General features: G+C 43.5%; 1 protein-coding gene across 1 annotated transcript in view; it reads right to left on the reverse strand.

Moving 5' to 3' along the window:
- LOC139275018 (protein diaphanous homolog 3-like) overlaps window positions 1-25,130 on the reverse strand; it is a 1,005,387-nt gene that overhangs the window by 582,535 nt on the left and 397,722 nt on the right. The window contains 3 exon segments of the mRNA XM_070891880.1: window positions 2,137-2,158; window positions 2,160-2,252; window positions 18,300-18,605. Of these exon segments, the coding sequence (XP_070747981.1) occupies window positions 2,137-2,158; window positions 2,160-2,252; window positions 18,300-18,605 (421 nt within the window).

The raw sequence follows: 25,130 nt of genomic DNA on the forward strand, positions 1-25,130 counted from the left end.
CTGCACTACAAATATGCTTCCTTATGAATTTCTTCTTGTGTACATATCCCAAATCTTACAAATAAACTTCTCTTCCCATGTGCATAAATCTAATAACTATAATTTAAAGATGGAAGTAATGAAATATTTAAAATTAAAAAAATGTTTCAGCTATATAAATAACACATTCAAAATATTTAGAACCATCTGAAATACGTATTGATCACTTTCTTAAATTATTGTGCATGAAGGCAAAATATATAACTGAAAAAAGACAACAATTTGAAGCTATGTATAATATGATAATGATATGATACTTCACCTCAAGTAGCAATTTTCACTCAATTTGAAACACTAGTACATCTTGTGCCCTATCTGCACTGAGATTATCTTGTAGAATACATGGGCCCATGTTTCCACATGATTCGCGCCTGATTTTTAGGAGCAACTGGTGGAGAACGGACTATTTTAGAAATCGCAATTCTCCACATTTTTTTTTCTGCAGTTCTAGTCAGGTAGAACAGTTCTAGTTTAGAACAGAATTTTTTCTTCAAAAGGGGGCCTGTCCGGCCACTGACGCCTGATTTGAAAGTTTCCACAGTGAAAATGTACTCCAAACTAAAGTAGAATGGAGCCAGTGAAGATTTTTGTAGAACTGAAAAAACCTGTTCTACACATTAAAAAATCAGGCGCAGGTTACAAATTAGGCGTCCAGAACGAGGTGGGGGGGGGAGGGGGGGGGGAAGGGAACTCATTAAATTCGACAATAAATCCTTATTTATACTTCTACAAATATACAAATAAATCCAACCTGAATAAACATTTATAAGCCACGAAAAGATTAAATAAACCATCTTCCTACCTGTGTGAAAGTGCTTCAGCCAGGGAGAATTCTGCAGCCGTTCGTGCCGCTGAGCGGGAGGGGGAAGAGAGAGAGAGAGAGGGAGGGAGGGAGAGAGGGGGGGAGGGAGAGAGGGGGGGAGGGGAGGGGAGGAAGGAGAGAGAGAGAGAGAGAGAGAGAGAGAGGGGGGGGAGGGGAGAGAGAGAGAGAGGGGGGGAGGTAGGGAGAGAGAGAGAGAGAGAGAGGGAGGGGGGGGAGAGAGGGAGAGAGGGAGAGAGAGAGAGAGAGAGAGAGAGAGAGAGAGGAGGGAGAGAGAGAGAGAGAGGGGATGGAGGGAGAGAGAGAGGGGGGGGAGGGAGGGAGGGAGAGAGAGAGAGAGAGAGAGAGAGAGAGAGAGAGAGAGAGAGAGAGAGAGAGAGAGGAGAGAGAGAGAGAGAGAGAGAGAGAGGGGAGGGAGGGAGAGAGGGAGGGAGGGGAGAGAGAGAGAGAGAGAGAGAGAGAGAGAGAGAGAGAGAGAGAGAGAGAGAGAGAGAGAGAGAGAGAGAGAGAGAGAGAGAGAGGGAGAGAGAGAGAGGGGGGGGTGCGTCGGGTTGGGGAAACAGGAGCGCGGGTCGGGTCAGTCGGGGGGGGGGGGGGGGAGCGGGTGTCGGTCGGTGCGGGGGGGGGGAGCGGGTGTCGGGTCTCGGGGCGGGGGAGCGGGTATCGGGTCTCGGGTCGGGGCGGGGGTGGGGAGCGGGTGTCGGGTCGGGGGGGGGGGGGAGCGGGTGTCGGGTCGGGTCTGGTCGGCGGGCGGGGGGTGGAGCGAGTGTCGGGTCTGGTCAGGCGGGGAGCAGGAGCTGGCCGTGGGAGGAGCCCCAGTGAGGCCATTGGGCCAGGGCTAGGGGCTGCGTGCTTCGGGCCCCTCCCACACAGTTCGGCGCCTGGAGCTACTGCACTTGCGTGCCGACTGTAGCGCGCATGTGCAGAGGTCCCGGCACTGTTTTCAGCGCCGGGACCTGGCTCCGCCCCCCCACCAGCTCGTGCTGACTGCGCCAAGGGCCAGAGGACCTGTAAATGGTGCAGAATACCGAGGATTTTTTTAGGCGCCATTTTAGGCGCGAAAAACGGGCGCCTAGCTCGGAGGGGCGCCCGTTTTTTTTCTTGTGGAAACTTGGGCCCCATATACCTATTCTTTTGAAAAATTCAAAAATATACACAACACTGAGAGAATCCGACGGCTAGATAGCATAAATAAAATCAGACAAAAACTATTCAAAACAAGTTGTGATTATATCTCTTGCTTGTGCATTTGCAGAATGTCAAAATCAACATGGTACCTCGTTTTTGCGCACCAAAGATTAAAACCAATCCGAGCAAATAGGTCAGGGTTTTCATATTTGTCCTCATTTGCTTTTATCCAGAAACAGTTCTCGGGCATTTCAAGTGGTCTGATCTGTGAGAACAAATAACAAATCAAAATATTACCATTAAAAGATCTGGTTATGATGTCTTCGATTTTTGATTAAATCATTTGATTCTTTGAAACTGAGATGATGAAATTTGCGTAATAATATTTCAGTCGCTATTTAGAAGTTGCAACACTTTTCAAATTTGATCTAATACAATCTTATATTCTACTTGATTTTAAGAATCTTGTCGCACTAAACCCTGAGCCCCAATCGTGGTTACAAAAGGGAATCAACTGACTGATGGAAAAGCGTGCAATGCTACATTGCTATATTTTCAATATATTTTAACAATACTGATGGCTGTCTTTTATGGATTGGAGGGTAATTTTTCATTTCATACATTTACGATTAACCATTAAAATTTTGGGTAAGACAGAGTACACAAGTATGTCAGTATGGAACTAACTGCTGCCCCCTCTGTTGATAGAAAGGTAAACATACTTTTGGCAAGAACCATCTAACTGACCTTGCTGTATCAAAGTTTACACTTGTTTGTATACTTTTATATAAAGTGCAATATAATGTATAATATGGGAGGGTTGGCTTATTATGTTTTTATATTTAGTGTTTTTATGTATAATATCGGCCGAATGAGTGCAACTGTAGCTTCTAAGTTGAACAGTCACTCAGATGCACATTTATTAGTGACAATTGAAGACACTTAGGCCCCAAGTTTCCACACGATAAAAAACGGGCGCCCCTCCGAGCTGGGCGCCCGTTTTTCGCGCCGAAAGCGGCGCCGGAAAAAAAACGCATGATTCTGGAGCGCCCTGCAGCTCCATGTCTGCTTGGCGCAGCGCCCAGGGGGCGGAGCATACCATTCGCGCCGATTTTGTAAGTGGGAGGGGACGGGTACCATTTAAATTAGTTTTTTTCCTGCCGGCAACCCTGCGCGTGCGCGTTGGAGCGTTCGCGCACGCGTAGTGTGAAGGAAACATTGGCACTCGGCCATTTTTGTAGTTCTTTGTAGCTGTTTAATTTTTGATCATTTTTTAATAAAAGCACATTGCCATCAGCACATCAGCACTGAGGCTTCTTGCAGCAGTGAGAAGGCTGCAGGAAGCCTCAGAAAGTTGAGGCAGCCGTTTCCCTCCCCGCCCCGCCGTCGGGAACGGCTTCCTCCCCCCCGTGGGAATGAACGGCTGCCTCCTCCCTCCCTCCCCCCCCCCGCGGAAACGAACGGCTTCCTCACCCCCCCCCCCCCCGCGGGAACGAACGGCTGCCTCCTCCTTCCCCCCCCCCCCCCCCGCAGGAACGAACGGCTTCCCCCCCCCGCAGGAACGAATGGCTGCCTCAACTTGAGGCTTCCTGCAGCATTCTCCCTGGCTGAAGCACTTTCACACAGGTAGGAAGATGGTTTATTTAATTTTTTCTTTGCTTATAAATGTTTATTCAGGTTGGATTCATTTGTATAATATTTGTATAAGTATAAATAAGGATTTATTATAGAATTTAATGACTTCCCTTCCCCCCCCCCCACCTCGTTCTGGACGCCTGATTTTTTAATGTGTAGACAAGGTTTTTTCAGTTCTACAAAAATCTTCACTTGCTCCATTCTAAGTTCGTTTGGAGTACGTTTTTACTGTGGAAACTTTGAAATCAGGCGTCAGTGGCCGGACACGCCCCCTTTTGAAGAAAAAATTCTGTTCCAAAGTGAAACTGTTCTAACTGACTAGAACTGCAGAAAAAAAAATGTGGAGAATTGCGATTTCTAAGATAGTCCATTCTCCACCAGTTGCTCCTAAAAATCAGGCGCAAATCATGTGGAAACTTGGGCCCATTGCCACTACCAGTTAATTTCAACTCAGATGGATTACTTATGTTCTGCTAACAGTGGAACTTGCAGTTCTTAATATGCCAGTCACATCGAGTGGCAATGAAAGGCTGTTCCATGAATCACATAACACTGTTTTGTCTTTGTGTCAAACAGCTGCACATTTTTCTTCGCCACATTACATTTATTTTTGCTTTTGCTAATCATTTGCTCATTTCTAATCCTATTGTAGAACCCACTGAAGGAAATAATTGTAAATTATTATACCAAATAGATGCTTGCCATGTTCTGAGCATTTAACACATCTGTTTAAAATTAGAAATGCAAGCAACCCTAAAAAAAAAACAGAATTAACATTTTTGGAAATGGGAATTAGAAAAAGTAGTCGAAATATAAGTACGCAGATCTGCCAAATAATCACTTTACATTTAAAAAAAGCTAAAAAGGGAAGTGACAGCAGAAGCAAAATAGAAGAGGAGGTGAGCGGTGATGGCAGTCAGAAGACCTGCAGGAAAGAGAGCATGAAACTTTAGCAAGATGGAGGTCCACTTGAAAGCAATAAGAACAAGATAGGAAGCTCAAGAAACGAACTCAGACCATAATGCAGGCATGGGCCCTTCAGCAAATGTACCTAGCCCAGTGGCTTGGCAGACAGGAATGCACAGGATTAGAATATGCAACGGCCTAACACCTTTTTTAGGTGGCCACCTGAAAAAATGGCCCAATCCAATATAGAGTCAGGTTTCGTTGAGGCACTGGATGTTGGTCCCCGAAATTGATCCTGATTCAATTTTTACTGCTCAGTCTTCAGCTGGTCCTTCTCAGGACAGTGGCTGCTGGACACAACAACCGCCCTAGTCCTATAAAATACACAGATACACAAAGAGCAGCCACTGCAATGACTATGGTGATACCTAAAAGTTCATCATCAGTTTAGGAGCACACACAGGCACAAAGGGGAAGCACTTTGGTGAGGACTGAGGAAAATTATCTGATGTTTGATGTACATTGATGTAATAAATTTCAGTAACATTCTTTTTCTGCTTTTATTCTCCTGATTGTGCTGAATGTTGTGGGAAGTGGGGAGGCACTGTAGCCTGCTCCACATTGCCATTTTTTTCCTTCCCTTTCCGCTACAGACCTAGCCCCAAATTGCGGGGACGGAGTCATTCATAGGAGGGGGAGGGGGCCGGCGAGCGGCGTCTGTAAGCACACATCAGTGGCATCAGCTCTGATAAAGACCCGTGAGCTCAGAACATTGTTGTGCCACTCCAATGCAGCGCAGGAAGCCGAGAAAGGGCCTTTCCAGACACACAGTGGCCCGAATCTGCAGCTCCCAAAGCAGCTACCAGACCATCTCTGCAATGTAATCAATCCTCTCCAAGATAGATCAGAAAAGTACTATCAGTTTTATAAATTTGCATTAAACATACACTTGAAATGCTTTATATTATAATGGCTAACATTATGATGTCTCAAATGTCCATGGATTCTGATTAAGATGCCAGGCCACTGATGCATTTAATCAGCAGCAAATTTAGTGAAACATGTCCGGAGGCTTCAGTAACCAGAGTGAGATGAGGAAGCTCAACAAAAACTGGGAGTTCCCTGCTGCCACACTTGCAAAATTAGATATATTTGTCTTTGGATGTCCTGTGTACTGAGCATGGACAACTGTCAGGGGTTCATGGCATTAACAACATCTAAGTGCCCTTTCTTTCATTAAATCACACTGTCCGATTGATCAGAATCAGTAAATGTATTTAAAAACAATTGTGATTCTTCTTGTGCTCATCAAAGCAAGAGGTGTTGGTTTAGAAATGGAATATTTTCTCATTTCAGTGAGAGCATCAAATACAACCAGTGGCAGACTAAAGGTTTCTCTCCTCTGCCCCAACCACAATCACTCCTAAATGTAAATGCCTGTTTCCAGTACGTTTACCAGTCATCCACATTGACTAAGTGAGATTCGCAATTTAATATCAAATTTGGGTAGTTCTTTCTGTGGGTCCATGATCACTTAGAACTGGTTTGAGTCTAAAAAGAAAACTAAGCCAGCATAGAAAGGAGATCAGAAACTAATCAGCCTGACCTAGCTTTAAACCCAGGTCGCAGAATTATGTTACTCAGTCTTCCAGTCAATCCACTTTGAATGGTGTTACTGTATAACAATAAGTGAATGCTTGCTTGATATAGGTTGCTTCTATGAGGAACTTCCTACTACTTTTCTATTTATTGCAATCAATGGTTTTCAAGGACTGATTATTTCACACGTTCCTAATCAAAAAATTTACTATTGGCACGGAACTATTCAATAATAAATTATAAACAGAAAAAATGCTATGAAATTAGTATTGGACTTTTATTTGAAGCCGAAGTTTAATTCTTCAATATCTACAAATAAAATATAAGTGTGTCACCCACTGGCTACCTACCATTATCAAATTATAAGTGGCTGTCAGACACATAGATTAGAAAATCAAGTTCCTCAGTTAATCACCTTTCTTCTAATACAACATTTTTTTATCGTCTTGACCTTTATCATAAATCTTATTAAAAAAAAGCAACAGTTCATTGGCTTGTTCTGAAGTGGATTTAACTAAATACTATGGATTACATTTAAAGAGTTTTGAGGCTTTGTTTTAATCTGGAAAATCAAAATGAAACATTCAAGCAGCAAAAAACCCCCATGAAAACAAAAATAAAATGTATAGAAGCATCAAATTCTGACCAGAGACTTCATTGTATTGTTGCTTCAAATACATATATCTGCTACGAAAATATACAAAACCCAATTTCTGACCAAAAATATATGTTGTCTATAGGTGCTCTTTCTGTAGCTTTGAGAGGCCAACTGAATGTGACTCTTAGTGATTTTTCCTGAGAAAAAGTAAGGACCTGAGTTTGGTCTGAACAGGAGTTTGCCAGTGAGACTGAGTGAGCCTTTGATTCTCTTCCCCTAAGTCTCACCTTAACTGTTTGCCAATGTCTTGCTTAACCCAACTGCGGTTTACAAAATAAATATAAATTCTATCCTTTTCGTGCCACAACATAAGTGAACAGGTAAAGTTTCTGGAATACAAATTCCACAGCATGGCCACCCCACAAATACAAAGAAATAATGATGCAAAGGATGCATCATAATGATGCAAGTCACACATCATCCTGACTTGGAAATGTATTGCCATTCCTTAGTCATTACTGGGTCAAAATCCTGAAACTCCCTCCCCAACAACTATGGGAGTACCTTCACCACAGGGACAGCAGCGATTCAACAAGGCAGCTCAACACGACCTTCTCAAATGCAATTAGGGATGGGCAATAAATGCTGGACTTGCCAGCAATGCCCACATTCCAGGAACAAATAAACAATAAGTGCAATGTATCCACGTTTGCTGACAATACAAAGCTCGGTGGGAAAGTAAGCTGGGAGGAGTCTGCAGAGGGATAGAGACAGGTTAAGTGAGTGGGCAAGAGGTGGCAAATGGAGTATAATGTGGGGAAATGTGAAGTTATTCACTTTGGTAGGAAGAAAAGAAAAAACAGTTTTTTTAAATGGTAAGAAACTATAAAATGTTGGGATTCATAAGAATTTTGGTGTTCTTGTACACGGAACACAGAACGTTAACATGCAGGTTCAGCAAGCAATTAGGAAGGCAAATGGCCTGCTGGCCTTCATTGCAAGGGGGTTGGAGGGTTGGAGTACAAGAGTAAGGAAGTCTTTACTGCAATTGTATATGGCTTTGGTGAGGCTATACCTGGAGTACGATATTTGGTTATGGTCTCCGTACCTGAGGAAGGATATACTTGCCGTAACGAAGTTTCACTACATTAATGGGGCGGTGTACCCAAAAAATTAAGGAAAACATTGTCGTTGAGTGTACTCAAGGCTGAGATGGATCCATTTTTGGACTCTGAAGGAATCAAGGGATATGGGGATCATATGGGAAAATGGAGTTGAGGTCGAAGATCAGTCATGATCTTATTGAATGGTAGAGCAGGCTCAAGTGGCTGTATGGCCGACTCCAACTCAAATTTCTTATGTTCTTATATTCATGAGAATTGGAAGTTGAGGAGAATTCTATAAAAAAGGAGATGGACCGCCTGTTTGAAACCTGACGCTAAGTCCGAAATCCTCCCAGATGCCAGGGTAAGAGACATAATGGAGCAAGTTGTAAAAAGTGAAGTAAACCAGCCAGAAGCTATGGTCTACAAAAAAACGAGAAAAATGGAAAGAAAAGGATGGAAGTCTAAATTTGAAGATTTAAGTTCTAAATTGAAATGCAAATCTCAGGCTATTACACTCAAAATTATTTCTGGTACCACATGCGAGACAAGTTGGGAGGAGCATATTTGATGTGTCAATGTGCAGCTAGAAAAATGGTTTCAGGTTCCTCAAACACTGGGACAAATTCTGGAGCAGGGGGAAGCTGTATCGATGAGACAGGCTTTACCTGAATTTAACCAATACAGGTTGAAGCTCCATTATCTGGAACGCTCGGGACCTTGCCTGTGCTGGATAAAGGATTTTTCTGGGCGAGAGGTGGTACAGGTACTGAGCAAGGGGATATCGGGGCTGGCTGGCTGGTTTGGGGCTGGGAGTGCGGCAGAGAGATAATGGGGGGATGGCGTTAGATCGCGGGGTCAGGCCAGCGATTGCAGGAGTCGGCAGCAAGGAAGGACTTCAGCAGTCGGGCGTTCGGGCAGCGTTGAGGAGACCTATAAAAAGGTCCAGCAGGAGAGTCCAGGGATCGGCGGCAGTCGGGAGTTCAGACAGGCTCGAGGAGGTCGATAAAAGACCCAGCGTGAGCCCTGGGATCAGTGGCAGTCGGGAGTTTGGGCAGCATTGAGGAGGCCTATAAAAGGCCCAACGGGAGTCCGGAGTTCGGGCAGTATCGAGGAGGTTAGCTGGTGCTGGTGCAGGGGCAGAAGGTAAACCAAGAAGTAGAAAGAAATCGAAAGGTGATGTCACAGTCAAGGGGGTAAGTGATTGGTGAATAGTTTTTCTTTACTTTTCCTTTCTTTTATCGGTAGGTAAGCTTTATCATTGTTGTTGCCAAATTAAGTTAATCTAGGGGTTAAGTCATAGCAGGAGAGCTCGGACACGTGTCATGCTCCTCCTGTGCTATGTGGGAACTCAGGGATACTTCCAGTGTCTCTGACGACTACATGTGCGGGAAGGATATCCTGCTGCATCTCCTCACAGACCGCATTGCGGCACTGGTGCTGCAGGTGAATTCACTCTGGATCGTCCGCGATACTGAGGATGCCGTGAATAGCACGTTTAGTGAGTTGGTCATACCGCAGGTAAGGGTTATACAGACAGATAAGGGATGGGTGACCAACAGCAAGAGCAGTGGAAGGAAGGTAGTGCAGAGGTCCCCTGCGGTTATCCCCTTCCAAAACAGATACACCGTTTTGGGTACTGCTGGGGGGGGGATGACTCACCAGGGGAGGGCAGCAGCAGCCAAGTCCATGGCACCGTGGGTGGCTCTGCTGCACAGGAGGGCAGAAAAGAAAGTGGGAGAGCTATAGTGGTAGGGGATTCTATTGTAAGGGGAATAGATAAACATTTCTGCGGCCGCAATCGAGACTCCAGGATGGTATGTTGCCTCGCTGGTTGCAAGGGTCAAGGATATCACGGAGCGGTTGCAGGACATTTTGGAGGGGAAGGGTGAACAGCCAGTTGTCGTGGTGCATATAGGTACCAACGATAAAGGTCAAAAACGGGATGAGGTCCTACAAGGTGAATTTAGGGAGCTAGGAGTTAAATTAAAAAGTAGGACCTCAAAAGTAGTAATCTCAGGATTGCTACCAGTGCCACGTGCTAGTCAGAGTAGGAATCGCAGGATAGCTTCGATGAATACGTGGCTTGAGGAGTGGTGCAGAAGGGAGGGATTCAAATTTCTGTGACATTGGAACCGGTTCTGGGGGAGGTGGAACCAGTACAAACAGAACGGTCTGCACCTGGGCAGGACCAGAACAAATGTCCGAGGAGGAGTGTTTGCTAGTGCTGTTGGGGAGGGGTTAAACTAATATGGCAGGAGGATGGGAACCTATGCAGGAAGACAGAGGGAAGTAGAATGGGGGCAGAAGCAAAAGATAGAAAGAAGAAAAGTAAAAGTGGAGGGCAGAGAAACCCAAGACAAAAATCAAAAAGGGCCACATTACAGCAAAATTCAAAAGGGGCAAAGTGTGTTAAAAAGACAAGCCTGAAGGCTCTGTGCCTCAATGCGAGGAGTATTCGTAATAAGGTGGACGAATTAACTGCACAGGCAGCAATTAATAAATATGATATAATTGGCATCACGGAGACATAGCTCGAGGGTGACCAAGGCTAGGAACTCAATATCCAGGGGTATTCAACATTCAGGAAGGATAGACAGAAAGGAAAAGGAGGTGGGGTAGTGTTGCTGGTTAAAGAGGAAATTAACGCAACAGTAAGGAAGGACATTAGCTTGGATGATGCGGAATCTGTATGGGTGGAGCTACAGAATACCAAAGGGCAGAAAACGCTAGTGGGAGTTGCGTACAGACCACCAAACAGTAGTAGTGAGGTTAGGGACAGCATCAAACAAGAAATTAGGGATGCGTGCAATAAAGGTACAGCAGTTATCATGGGCGACTTTAATCTACATATAGATTGGGCTAACCAAACTGGTAGCAATATGGTGGAGGAGGATTTCCTGGAGTGTATTAGAGATGGTTTTCTAGACCAATATGTCGAAGAACCAACTAGAGGGCTGGCCATCCTAGACTGGGTGATGTGAAATGAGAAAGGACTAATTAGCAATCTTGTTGTGCAATGCCCCTTGGGGAAGAGTGACCATAATATGGTAGAATTCTTTATTAAGATGGAGAGTGACACAGCTAATTCAGAGACTAGGGTCCTGAACTTAAGGAAAGGTAACTTCGATGGTATGAGACATGAACTGGCTAGAAAAGACTGGCAAATGATACTTAAAGGGTTGACGGTGGATAGGCAATGGAAAACATTTAAAGATCACATGGATGAACTTCAACAATTGTATATCCCTATCTGGAGTAAAAATAAAATGGGGAAGGTGGCTCAACCGTGGCTAACAAGGGAAATTAAGGATAGTGTTAAATCCAAGGAAGGGGCATATAAATTGGCCAGAAAAAGCAGCAAACTGGGAGAAATTTAGAATTCAGAGGAGGACAAAGGGCTTAATTAGGAGGGGGAAAATAGAGTATGAGAGAGAAAGGTTGCCAGGAACATAAAAACTGACTGCAAAAGCTTCTATAGATATGTGAAGAGAAAAAGATGAATGAAGACAAACGTAGGTCCCTTGCAGTCAGATTCAGGTGAATTTGTAATGGAGAACAAAGAAATGGCAGTCCAGTTGAACAAATACTTTGGTTCTGTCTTCACGAAGAAAGACACAAATAACCTTCTGGAAATACTAGGGGGCCGAGGGTCTCGTGAGAAGGAGGAACTGAAGGAAATCCTTATTAGGCGGGAAATTGTGTTAAGGGAAATTGAAGGCCGATAAATCCCCAGGGCATGATAGTCTGCATCCTAGAGTACTTAAGGAAGTGGCCCTAGACATAGTGGATGCATTGGTGATCATTTTCCAACAGTCTATTGACTCTGGATCAGTTCCTATGGACTGGAGGGTAGTTAATGTAACACCACTTTTTAAAAAAGGAGGGAGAGAGAAAATGGGTAATTATAGACCTGTTAGCCTGACATCAGTAGTAGGGAAAATGTTGGAATCAGTTATTAAAGATGAAATAGCAGCGCATTTGAAAAGCAGTGACAGGATCGGTCCAAGTCAGCATGGATTTATGAAAGGAAAAATGCATGGTAGATGCAGTATAATGTGGACAAATGTGAGGTTATCCACTTTGGGGGCAAAAACACGAAGGCAGAATATTATCTGAATGGCGGCAGATTAGGAAAAGGGGAGGTGCAACAAGACCTGGGTGTCATGGTGCAACAGTCATTGAAAGTTGGCATGCAGGTACAGCAGGTGGTGAAGCCGGCAAATGGTATGTTGGCCTTCATAGCTAGAGGATTTGATTATAGGAGCAGGGAGGTCTTACTGCAGTTGTATAGGGCCTTGGTGAGGCCTCACCTGGAATTGTGTGTTCAGTTTTGGTCTCCTAATCTGAGGAAGAACGTTTTTGCTATTGAGGGAGTGCAGCTAAGGTTCACCAGACTGATTCACGGGATGGCAGGACTGACATATGAGGAGAGACTGGATCGACTGGGCCTGTATTCACTGGAGTTTAGAAGGATGAGAGGGGATCTCATAGAAACATATAAAATTCTGACGGGACTGGACAGGTTAGATGCAGGAAGAATGTTCCCGATGTTGGGGAAGTCCAGAACCAGAGGACACAGTCTAAGGAGAAAGGGTAAGCTATTTAAACTGAGATGAGGAGAAACTTTTTCACTCAGAGAGTTGTTAACCTGTGGAATTCTTTACCACAGAGAGTCGTTGATGCCAGTTCATTGGATGTATTCAAGAGGGAGTTAGATATGGCCCTTATGGCTAAAAGGATCAAGGGGTATGGAGAGAAAGCAGGAAAGGGGTACTGAAGTGAATGATCAGCCTTGATCTTATTGAATGGTGGTGCAGGCTCATAGGGCCGAATGGCCTATTCCTGCACTTATTTTCGATGTTTCAATGTTTCAACTTGTTCATGTCGGAGTTCTGCGCATGCGCCACCTGGTGGTCGGAAATGGTTCTGGACGAGGGGTGGTTCTGGATAAGGGAATTCTGGATAAGGGAGGTTCAACCTGTATCAACACACTTGCAGAGAAGGTAAATAAGGCAGTGAAGAAATATTTAACCGAATAACACAGGAGATGAGGCAAACAGAGCTGATCTAGAAAATGATGTAGAAAAAATACAGCGGTAGATGTTATGATACAAAGCTGGGGCTAGTAGATTACAGTTCAAGTGGAGACACTGACAAATAATTAAGTGTGTCGAGTATATATAATCATAGAGGAAATAATGTCAAAATAATCAAACAAACAAGTCTCAGGAATGGGAAAAATGAATGCCTCGTCAAATATATGAATGCTAGAAGTCTTGTAAATAAAATAGCAGACCTGAAGGTCCTTACTGGGGAAGGAGGTTTTGATACCATAAGCATCGCAGATGCTATAGGTCTCACTGGTGGCACCACTGCAGCTGTGGTTTCCAGCTCTCCTTGGGTGACTTTTGTTTCTCTTCCCCGAAATCTCATCTCAACTTTGCGTCAGTTCCGAGCTCAGCCCTACTGCGGTTTAGAAAATAATTAAAAATTCCATTCTGACAGTGCGCCCATCGCGCTGCAACATTTCAACTGCGAGCTTCAATCCAAGTTGCTGTTACTCTGTTCTGCAGCCTCGCCAGCCTTCTGCCATCTTGTTCTTTTTTAAAATTGATTAGCGGGACATGGGTGTCCCTGGCATTTTCTGTCCATGAAAGTGGTGATGGGCTTTCTTCTTGAATTGCTGCAGTCCATTTTTGGTAGGGATCTGATACAACTTGACTGTTAGCTGGGCCAGTTCAGATAGCAATTAACAATCAAGCACGTTGGTATGGGACTTGATTCACATTTAGGCCAGACCAGCTAAGAATGGAAGGTTTCCTTTCCTATGGACAATCATGAACCAGATTTAGTGAGAAGAATTAGATATTTTTTAAAGTCAATTTCAAATTCTCAAACAGCCATGGTGGGATTTTAACTCGCATTCTCTGGATTAAAAGTCCAGTAACATTACCACCAGACGACTGCACCCCCATATGTGGTCTGGTTCCCATCCCTCCCTTGCTTTGCTGCCAGCTCCAATTTTTTGCCTTATTTCCCATTTGCTGTCCCAGCTCTTTGCACCCCACCCACCCCTATTTAGTTTCTTTTTCACTTTTTTAATTTTGCCAACCCAGCTCTCAATGCTCCTCCCTTTCCGGTTCTTTTTTTCCATTTGCTTCTCCAGATTTTAATTGTCTCTCCCTCTTCTTGGTGATTTTTCTTTTATTAATTTTAAGCTCTCCGATTTTAATTTTTTTTAAATTTCATTTGTATGTTTATTATAAATTATTAAAAGAGGATCTTACTGCAACTATTTGGCCTTGGTGAGACCACACCTGGAGTATTGTGTATAGTTTTGGTCTCCTAACCTAAAGAAGAATAGACTTGCCACAGAGGGAGTACAACAAAGGTTCACTAAACTGATTTCTGGGATGGGGGACTGTCCTATGAGAAGAATTTGAGCAGACCAGGCCTATATTCTCTAGAGTTTAGAAGAATGAGAGGTGATCTCATTGAAACGTATAAAATTCTTACAGGGTCAGTGCAGGGAAAATGTTTTCCTTGGCTGGTGAATCTAGAACTAGGGATCAGAGTCATAGAATAAGAGGACGGCCATTTAGGATTTAGATGAGGAAAAATGTCTTCACTCAGAGGGTGGTGAATCTTTGGGATTCTCTACCCCAGAGGACTGTGGGGACTCAGTCATTTAGTACAGGTACAGCAACTAAAATCCAAAACGCTCAAGACCGAGGTCATTCCGAACTTCGTGTTTTTCCGGACTTTCACACCTGTTTCTGACATCACAAATCCTGAAACACCCGAGCCCAGGTTCAGGTATTTCTGGATTTCAGAATGTCAGAAAGCCGGGGGGGGGGGGGGGGGGGGGTGAGGGCCCCTCCAAGGAGGTGTTCGGGCCAGCCGGGGCCCCACCAAGCAGGTGTCTGGACGACGGACCCCGCCGAGGGGGTGTCCGGGCCAGCCGGGGCCCCGCCAAGGGGATGTTCGGGCAGACGGGTGGGTCCCGCCGAGGTGTTCGTGCTAGCCGGGGCCCCGGAAGATGTTCAGGTAGGCAAGGCCCTGCTGAGGTGGTGTTCGGGCGAGGCCCTGCCGAGGTGTTCGGGCGGGCGGGGCCCCGCCGAGGTGGTCTTCGGGCGAGGCCCCGCCGAGCTGGTGTTCGGGCGGGCCAGCAATGGAGGCCCCGAGGTAAGGGCAGCGGCGGGGCCCTGAGGTCAGCAGCGTCGACTGGTCCGGACTCTGGAACATTTTCCGATTCCGAACAACCCTGCTACCAATCGTCCTGGAGTCCGGATCTTCGATGCTGCACCTATATATTCAAGATAGAGATCGATAGATTTTTAGATATTAAGGGATTCAAGGGATACAGGGATAGTGCAGGAAAGTGAAGTTGAGATAGAAGATCAGCCATGGTATTATTGAATGGCAGAGAATGCTCGAAGGGCCAAATGGCCTACTCCCGTTCCTATTTCTTATGTTCTTATGACCTCTGTCCTCACAGCTTCAGCTGTTGTATCTTATTAGTATTCCAAAAATAGTCCCCCCACTTCTTTCATTTTATTCTCTGCCTAAGTACTTCTATTGCCAAACCATCACACCTCACGTCTTTCCCTGTCCTCAAACGTATTGTAACGCCAGGGATACCCCTAATGTTATTTAAAAACACATACCACATTTGGTGAGCCAAAATAACTATTCTCAGGTTTCCTTATAGGTACTATATGTCACATATTGTAAAATATATATTTTTAAAATTTGTTTTAAACCTTATTTTGGACATTAGAAAGTTGCATTGGAGAAAGAAATGGTGATGATTTTTTTTCTCAAAAGCACTTTTAATGGTTCACAATTTATATCAACAATTTAGACTTTGGAATCAAGAACACAATTTCTAATTTTGGGGACAATACCAAGTTGAGGGGGATCGTCAACTCTGAGGAGGACTGCAAGTAATTGTAGTCAGATGACAACTGTTTGTTGCAGTCAGACTGCAACAGATGACATTAATAAACTTGCAGAATTGACATATGATTGGCAAATGAATTGTGAGGTATTACATTTTGGTAAGAAAAATAAAGAGGTCACATATTACTCAGAAAATAAGAATCTAAATTAGTTAGAGGAGTAAAGGGATCTGGGAGTACAAATACACAAATCACTAAAAGTTGCGACACAGGTCAATAAGGCCGTAACAAAAACAAACTAAGCATTAGGATTTATTTCTGGAGCGATAGAATTGAAAAGTAGACAAGTTATGCTAAACTTGTATCAATCCTTAGTTAGACCACACAGAGTATTGTATACAGTTTTGGTCGTCATATTATAAAAAGGATATAAAGGCACTGGAGAAGATGCAAAAAAGATTTACACGGCTGATACTAGAACTGTGAGGTTTTACCCATCAGGAAAGGATGAGCAGACTGCGTCTCTTCTGTCTTGAAAAGAAAAGGCTGAGGGTGACCTAATCGAGGTCTATAAAATTATAACACAGAGGGTGTTTCCACTTGTGAGAAGAGCAAAACAAGAAGCCATCAATATAAGATCGTCATCAAGAAATCAAATCGTGAACTCAGAAAAAACTTCTTCAACCAGAGACTGGTGACGATGTGGAACTCGCTACCACAGGCAGTAGTTGAGGCGAACAGTATAGATGCATTTAAGGGGAACTAGATAAGCATATGAGGTCGAAGGGAACAGAGGATTATGCCGATAGAGTTAGATGAGGAAGGATGGGAGGAGGCTCAAGTGGAGCATAAACACCAGCATGGGTTGGGCTGAATGGTCTGTTTCTGTGCTGTACATTCTATGTCATCCTTTTTTGGTTTTCATTGGTGGGTTCTCCAGAATCATCATTCAGGACTGGCTGCTTTCAAAAGTCCTTAGTAGTTTCTCATAAGTCATTTTCCAACAGCTTTCCTCACTTTTGATTCGTATTTTCCCCACATCATCAGTTTTGATTTTCTGCTGTTTCACTTTGAGCATATCAACAAAATAACATGGTTGAAGTATTAGAGACTCACAGGAAGTGCAAACTATATACAAGATTTTCAATCTATTATCACCCGATCACTTCTGTTGTTGCACATGGTGAGTCAGAGATATGCGGTTTTACAACAATAGTGACATTGTAACGCACGATGTACCATCAGTATCACTGATTTTTCTAGCCGCTTTCCTCCCTTTTGATTCGTAAATTTTCTAGCCAATCAATTCTATTTGTTAATGTATTACTTTGAATCGAAGGCAGTAACCAAAATGTGGCACTAAGTGTAACGTTTACATTAAGTGCCTGCTATATGCAAAACTTTGACTATATTATATGGGTTATTCACCTGTAGTTTTCCTCTTGTTTTGATGAGAACTGCACTTTATGTACATTATAAATATAACAGAAAGCACATCAGGAAAAGGATGAACCAAATTAAAAATGATACATAAGCTGCTGTGACATGATAAATGGGGGTACAAGGAACATTTTATGTTCGCAATTGAATAGTTTACAATTTTGACTATCAACACATGTATGAGTATGTAAAGAGAAAGGCATGCAAGCTTTATTTATTACAATCTGCTACATTCTGTGAAGTTACTTCTAACAAAAACGACAGCTGTTTGCCATTTCATGAAATTAAATGTTGCACCTGGCAAACACAGTCGATTACATGTTGCACGCTTTGACTTCATCAGTTTGCTTGGAACATCATAGCGATGTGATAAAAAGTTGTGTATGATAGCTACAATTAAACAATGATACTCGCATCCAGATAAAAATAGAAGTACTTCTATTATGAACTCTTTCTTCTAATAAGATGCATCAAAAACAACTCGTCGTTCTTTATTTATTTGGGCAAATATATGTGCATAAGAAGATAAGAATTAGGAGCAGTAGTAGGCCAAACAAGCTTTCGAGCCTGCTCCACCATTCAATATCAGGGCTGATCTTCAACCTCAACTCCATTTTCCCACCCGATCCCCATATCCCTTGATTCACCTAGATTTCAAAAATCTATCGATTTCTGTCTTTTAATTGAAGTTGTAGATAAGAATGGATATAATCATCTCATGTATAAACTAAATGTTACATTACTATGATTTGAAATCCTAGTTAGTATAGCCTTTGATTGAACTATGCAATCCAATTTTCTGGTGGTGATCAGTTATATTTAACAGTAAATGGACTACACAAGTTTGAGGATACCAACAAGGATGTATAATGGGGATCCATGACTTCAACAGTCAACTATCTCAATGGTATCCAATGTCAGAATTGGGAAATTGCAAGAAAAGCTGAATCTAAGTAGGAATGCACATATGGTAAGTATGTTATCATCAGAAAACAGGAAAAAAGCAATCTGTTCAAATTTTATGGATAAAGAAATATGTGCTACCATATTATTATGCCAGAAAGATTGTTTCATCAGTGCTCATAAAACAGTTTCTATCGAAGATTTTCTTTTTCAAAAACACATACCTTACACCAGTTGACTCTCTTCATATTAATATCTAGTTTGAATTCTTTTTTAGGTTTTAATCCGTGTGGTAGTATATGAGGAGTTGAAGACCAGTGTCCTCCCTTAAACGCTGTCGCTGGTGGTGGTGGTGGTGGTGGTGGCGGTGGTGGTGGAGGTGGAGGAAGAGCCATCCCAGGTCTCACTGTCAATGAAAGTAGCGGCGGCGGTGGCACTCCACCAAGAGTTGGAGATGGAGATTTGTGGCTTGTGACTCCACTTTGTGCACCAGTCATAGTGGATCTTAAATTTGGTGATAATGCTGAAAACTTAGAGGAAAAATTAAGTAGATATAAATACAATGACATTAAAAATAGAATTATCGAATATTTCACCAAAACAATTTTTGCCAGTCTTCTCCCTAGGTTTCCTGAAGGCATTAGCTCCTTGATGAACTATGGTTCCATTGATGCTGGTCACCCTCAAGTCATTTTCCCAAGTGGCTGTTCATGTGTGGGTGCGGTGCTGTTGGCAAGTTGTTTGTCAGCAAGAGGTATCTGGAGCCCAATATGGTCCTCAACCAGTATTGATGCATTGCTAAGTGGAGTCACTGGTTGGCCATCAGGAGTGCATGAACTTTGATAATTTTCCCCTCCCTAACCCAGAGGTACCAAGGACATTTATAGCACACATGTTGCTGCCCTAACTGATGCAGAAAAAACTGTAGATCAAACCTGGGATCTTTCTGGTCTGTACAGCTCAACTGGTCACTATGTAAATCCACTGAACTATCAGGGGAACTCAAAATAAATGACTGCTCTTTTTCTTGCCAAACCAGCAAGGATTATTATTTCAAGAAATGTTTTTCAATCCACAGTTTAAAATAAAGTTGAGGAGGTTGACTGAAAACAATTAAAGACACTGAAGCTCAGAAATCATAAAAGAGAAAAATCTGCGCAGTGTAATAATCTGCCAACATAGTGGGGTCAAGTTTCGGCCTGAGTTGCTCCTATTTTTTTGGAGCAATTATTTTTGAATGGAGTATCTTAGAAATTGCAATTCTCGGCATTTAGTTTGCTCCAGTTTTAGTGAGTTAGAACAGTTTCATTTTAGAACAGATTTTTTTTTTCCAATAGGGGACATGTCCGGCCATTTCCGCCTTTTTTGCAAGTTTAGGCAGCGAAATCTTACTCCAAACTAACTTAGAATGGAGTAAGTGTAGATTTTTGTATGCTCAGAAAAACCTTGCTTACACTTAGAAATCAGGCGTAGGGAACGAGAGATTGGAGGGGGGGGCGGGGGCACGCTGGAGAGAATTTTACAAACATGAAACACATCACTTTTACAAATAAAGCGCCATCATCAATAATAAATGATAAATAAATCAATAAATCAATCAAAAAAAATTTTTTTAATAAAAAAATTAAAAAAAATAATAAAAGAAATCAATAAATAAAAAATTACGTTTGCTGGGACGGGGCCACCCCAGTGTCTCTCTCTCTGTCTCTGTCAGTGTCTCTCTGTGTCTCTCTCTCTGTCTGTCAGTGTTTCTGACAGCGAGGGGTGGCAGGAGGAAGGGGGGAAGAGAGAAGAGTAGCGAGGGAGGGGAGGAAGGAAGATGGGGGGGAGGAAAGGAGGGGGGGAGAGGGAGGGAGGGAGGGAGGGAGGGGAGGGGAGGGGAGGGGAGGGGAGAGGAGAGGAGAGGAGAGGAGAGGAGAGGAGAGGAGAGGAGAGGGAGGGAGGGGAGAAGTGAGGGAGGGTGGGGAGAAGATAGGAGGGGGGAGGAGAGGAGGGAGGGAGGGGAGAAGAGAGGAGGAGGGGGAGGAGAGGAGGGGGGGGAAAAAGAGGAGAGGATGGGGGGGGGGGTGGAGGCTGAATGGACCCGGTTGACGAGAGGAAGCCGGGCCGAAGACTTCGGATGGGGCCCGCCCCCAGCAGAATGCCGGGAGGGCCCCGCCGAGGATGTGGAGGGAGGGGGAAGGGCTAAACGGGAGGAGTGGACCAGACCTGAAGGCGGTGGGGTGGAGAAAGAGCGCAGGAGCGTACCTAAATCTAAGGTGGGGGGAGGAGCCGGAGCGGGAGCTGAAGCTCAAGATGAGGGTGGTCCAGTCCGATCTTCTCCGCCCCATTGAGCCCATTCGGCTAGGGGCAGCGTGCTTCAGGCCCCTCCCACGCGGCCTCGACAGCCTGGAGCTACTGCACGTGCACGCGCACTCTAGCGTGCATGTGCAGACGTCCCAGCACTGTTTTCAGCGGCGGGACCTGGCTCTACCCCCCACAGCTTGTGCTGCGCTGCGCCGAGTCCAAAGCAGGCCTGATCATGGTGGAGAATACCAAGGTAAATATTAGGCGCGCTTTTCGTTCTAGAAAGTTGGCGGACCTCTCGGAGGTGCGCTGTTCTATGGGTCGGTCGAAACTTGGGCCCAATGTGGCAGGAGATCAGACTAACAAAGAAGCAGTGAGGCAGCCATGAACAAAGCAAACATTTTAGTTTAAATAACAGGATGAGCAGGCTGGGTCTCTTTTTGCTTGAAAAAAGGCTGAGTGATGACCTAAGAGGTCGATAAAATTATTAACGGTTTTGATAAAGGGTAGATATGGTCTTTCCACTTGTGGGGATGAGATTAACTAGGAGGTCATCAATAATAGATAGTAACCAAGAAATCAAATAGGGAATTCAGCAAAAACATTTTTACTCAGAGGGTGGTAAGAATGTGAAACTCACTATTACAGGGAATAGTTGAGGCAAATAGAATAGATGCATTAAGGGGAGGCTAGATAAGCGTATGAGAGAGAAGGGAATAGAGGGTTAAGCTGATAGAGTAAGATAAGGAAAGACAGGATGAGGCTCAAATAGAGCATAAACTGATTGGGCCAAATGAACTGTTTCTGTGCCATATATCCTATGTAATCTTATGTAACTGTGTGATAAGGCAGCACCAATCCCTCTGAACCTGGAACATCTCATCATCAGTTACGGTTGGCGAGTTTTCTCCATCATATTCACCCGAAATCATAAAATAAAATGGAAAATATGACATTAAAGAATAATTAAACCACGACGTTGTTCCTATTTTCTGCATATCCTTTCCAGATCCAGACTTTGCTGCACTTCACTTCGGAAAGGGAGCCACACCAGAGTTCATGTGAAAGGTAAGCTAAATCCTAAATCTACCAAGAATTCTCTCCATTTGGATAGCCATTTCTATCCATAATTTCCTTCAAGTATCCTGTTATAATAACATACAGCAAAAATGCATTCATTTTCCAGTATATTTATTTATAATTTCCCCTTTAAGTACAAACCCACAAAATATGTACACAAAGCATGTCAACTAAAGTTGTTTTAATGTATCTCAAAAAATAAAAAACAGTACTTTCACGATGATAGGTTTGGTAAATAGTTGACACTTGATGCATATCCGGCACTGTGGCAGTAAGTGAATGAACTCAGCTAACACAAAACATAGTGCCCAATAGTTTGAGTAACAAAAGGTACCTTTATGTCAATACACACAAATAACTTTATTCCTTAATGTAACCGAACAGCAAGTATTGTGTCGAGTTACTCGCTTCAGTATCAATTGCACATCATGGGTACCTACATTTCATTCTATTCCCTAATTAAATAACTATATTTTTAATGGTTGTGGGATAAAGTTGACAGCTCGTTCTGCCTCATCACACTGCTAAACAAACTAATGTAACGCTGTTGTTAATTAACTTGCCACAGCAAATAAGTAGGTCTGACCCTATTTCTATGGCAGGGGGAGATAAGAACAAAAGAACTAGGAGCAGGAGTAGGCCATACGGCCGCTCCAGCCTGCTCCGCCATTTAATAAGATCATAGCTAATTTGATCATGGACTCAGCTCCACTTCCCCGCCTGCTCCCTGTAACCCCTTATCCCCTTATCGTTTAAGAAACTGTCTATTTCTGTCTTAAATTTATTCAATGTCCCAGCTTCCACAGCTCTCTGAGGCAGTGAATTTCACAGATCCACAAAACTCAGAAGAAATTTCTCCTCATCGCAGTTTTAAATGTGCGGCCCCTTATTCTAAGATTATGCCCCCTAGTTCTAGTCTCCCTATCAGTGGAAACATCCTCTCTGCATCCTCTCATGTCAAGCCACCTCATAATCTTATACGTTTTGATAAGATCACCTCTCATTCTTCTGAATTCCAATGAGTAGAGGCCCAACCTACTCAACCTTTCCTCATAAGTCAACCCACTCATCCCCGGGATCAACCTAGTGAACCTTCTCTGAACTGCCTCCAAAGCAAGTATATCCTTTCGTAAATATGGAAACCAAAACTGCATGCAGTATTCCAGGTCTGGCCTCACCAATACCGCATATAGCTGTAGCAAGATTTTCCTGCTTTTATATTCCATCCCCTTTGCAATAAAGGCCAAGATACCTTTGGCCTTCCTGATCACTTGCTGTACCTGCATACTATCCTTTTGTGTTTCATGCACAAGTACCCTCAGGTCCCGCTGTACTGCGGCACTTTGCAATCTTTCGCCATTTAAATAATAACTTGCTCTTTTATTTTTTTTCTGCCAAAGTGCATGACCTCACACTTTCCAACATATACTCCATCTGCCAAATTTTTGCCCAATCACTTAGCCTGTCTATGTCCTTTTGCAGATTTTGTGTGTTCTCCTCACATATTGTTTTTCCTCCCACCTTTGTATCGTCAGCAAACTTGACTACGTTCCGCTCAGTCCCTTCTTCCAAGTTGTTTATATAGATTGTAAATAGTTGGGGTCCCAGCACTGATCCCTGCGGCACCCCACTAGTTACTGGTTGCCAACCAGAGAATGAACCATTTATCCTGACTCTCTGCTTTCTGTTAGTTAGCCAATCCTCTATCCATGCTAATATATTACCCCCAACCCCGTGAGCTTTTATCTTGTGCAGTAACCATTTATGCAGCACCTTGTCAAATGCCTTCTGGAAATCCAAATACACCACATCCACTGGTTCCCCTTTATCCACCCTGTTCGTTACATCTTCAAAAACTCGAGCAATTTTTCAAACATGACTTCCCCTTCATAAATCCATGCTGATTCTGCCTGACCGAATGTTGCTTTTCCAAATGTCCTGCTACTGCTTCTTTAATAATGGACTCCAACATCTTCCCAATCACAGATGTTAGTCTAACTGGTCTATAGTTTCCAGCTTTTTGTATGCCTCCTTTTTTAAATAGGGGCGTTACATTTGCAGTTATCCAATCTGCTGGGACCGCCCCAGAATCCAGGGAATTCTGAGATGCAGTAGCATTATACAAATTCCTTACTGTCATGATTGGTAAGCTTTATTAATTTTTAACAAGCAGATTTTAAGCTGGATAAGGGGGGTTCAACCTGTACTTGAGTTGGATGCAGTTCAGAGAAGGTTCACTGGGTTGATTCCTGAGATGAAGGGGTTGACTTATGAAGAAAGGTTGAGCAGGTTGGGCCGATATTCATTGGAGTTTAGAAGAATGACAGGTCATCTTAGTGAAACATACAAGATACTGAGGGGGCTCAACAAGGTAGATGCAGAAAGGATGTTTCCACTCATGGGGGAATCTAGAACTAGAGAGCATAGTTTAAAAATAAGGGGTCGCCCATTTAAAACCGAGAAGAGGAGGAATTTCATCTCAGTGTTGTAAATCAGTGGAATTCTCTACACCAGAGAGCTGTGGAGGCTGGTTCATTGAATAAATTTAAGGTGGAGATAGACAGATTTTTGAATGATAAGGGAGTGAAGAGTTATGGGGAGCGGGCAGGGAAGTGGAGCTGAGCCCAAGATCAGATCAACCATGATCTTCTTAAATGGCGAAGCAGGCTCAAGATTACAAAGTCTGTCAGGTTTAACATGTCTGCAAATAGAACAATGGAATTAATTAACATACTGAACTTCCTCCATGATTTGTAATTGTTCATAAAGAATCAAGCCTCAACACTGAATACAGGGTGTTTCATCACTGCCAATTCTCAGCCGCTTTTATTGATATGGTCAATGAGGCTCTGCAACCATGAATGAAAACATCCTGAACTGTTGCATCAGAACAGCTCTGACAGATCTAATGTCACGCTGTATCCAACAAGTGCTGCAACAAACCTTCCCTCTTCATGAGTGCTGCCAGAGCCCAGTTAGCAAAGTTCACCCAGGTCCCAGAACACAATCTCAGCAAATGTTCCCATTCTCCATCATTATTCGCAAGTTTAGTCGTCCCCCAGCTCCTCTCAGGTAGTGGCCTTCATGGCTCATTTCCTCCCACATGCCAACCTCAATCATATGTCTCCTCTTGACCTCAGCTTCTCCAGTCTCTCAAAGCGTCATCAACTCTCATTCAAGATTGTTAGAGAACCTGTTTTTCAGCACCTTTCTGTCTCATTCCAGTATTCATTTGCAACCATTATTCTGCAAATGATGGGCGTTAAACAGGTAAGAGATAGACACTGAGTACACCAATAAATGAGCAAGTGTGAGAACCATACAAAGACACAGGGAACAAATAAAATGACGATAAATCCTTACAGAGGAAAAACTTACAGAAAGAATGGAAAGCAAACAAGATATTTAGGGAGAGAAATTGCTTAGCACCTCATTTGGGGCAGTAACTTTTGCGGTGGTGCAAACCCAACTCCGGAGCAGCAAAGCGGCATTACAGACGGCTCAAGGCTGAGGTCCAACAAAAAACCCGGGACCTAAAGAACAGGTGGTGGATGGATGTGCAAGGATTCTTTATCGCAGCCAAGGCCACCAACGGCCCAAACAAACAAGCTAGCTTAGTTAATTGGACAGCTAGTAAAAACTGGTTCCCTAAACAGGCCAGTGATGAGTCAGCCAGGAACAGTATAAAA

The sequence above is a fragment of the Pristiophorus japonicus genome, chromosome 10 (genome assembly GCF_044704955.1).
Source record: "Pristiophorus japonicus isolate sPriJap1 chromosome 10, sPriJap1.hap1, whole genome shotgun sequence".
Lineage (NCBI taxonomy): Eukaryota > Metazoa > Chordata > Chondrichthyes > Pristiophoridae > Pristiophorus > Pristiophorus japonicus.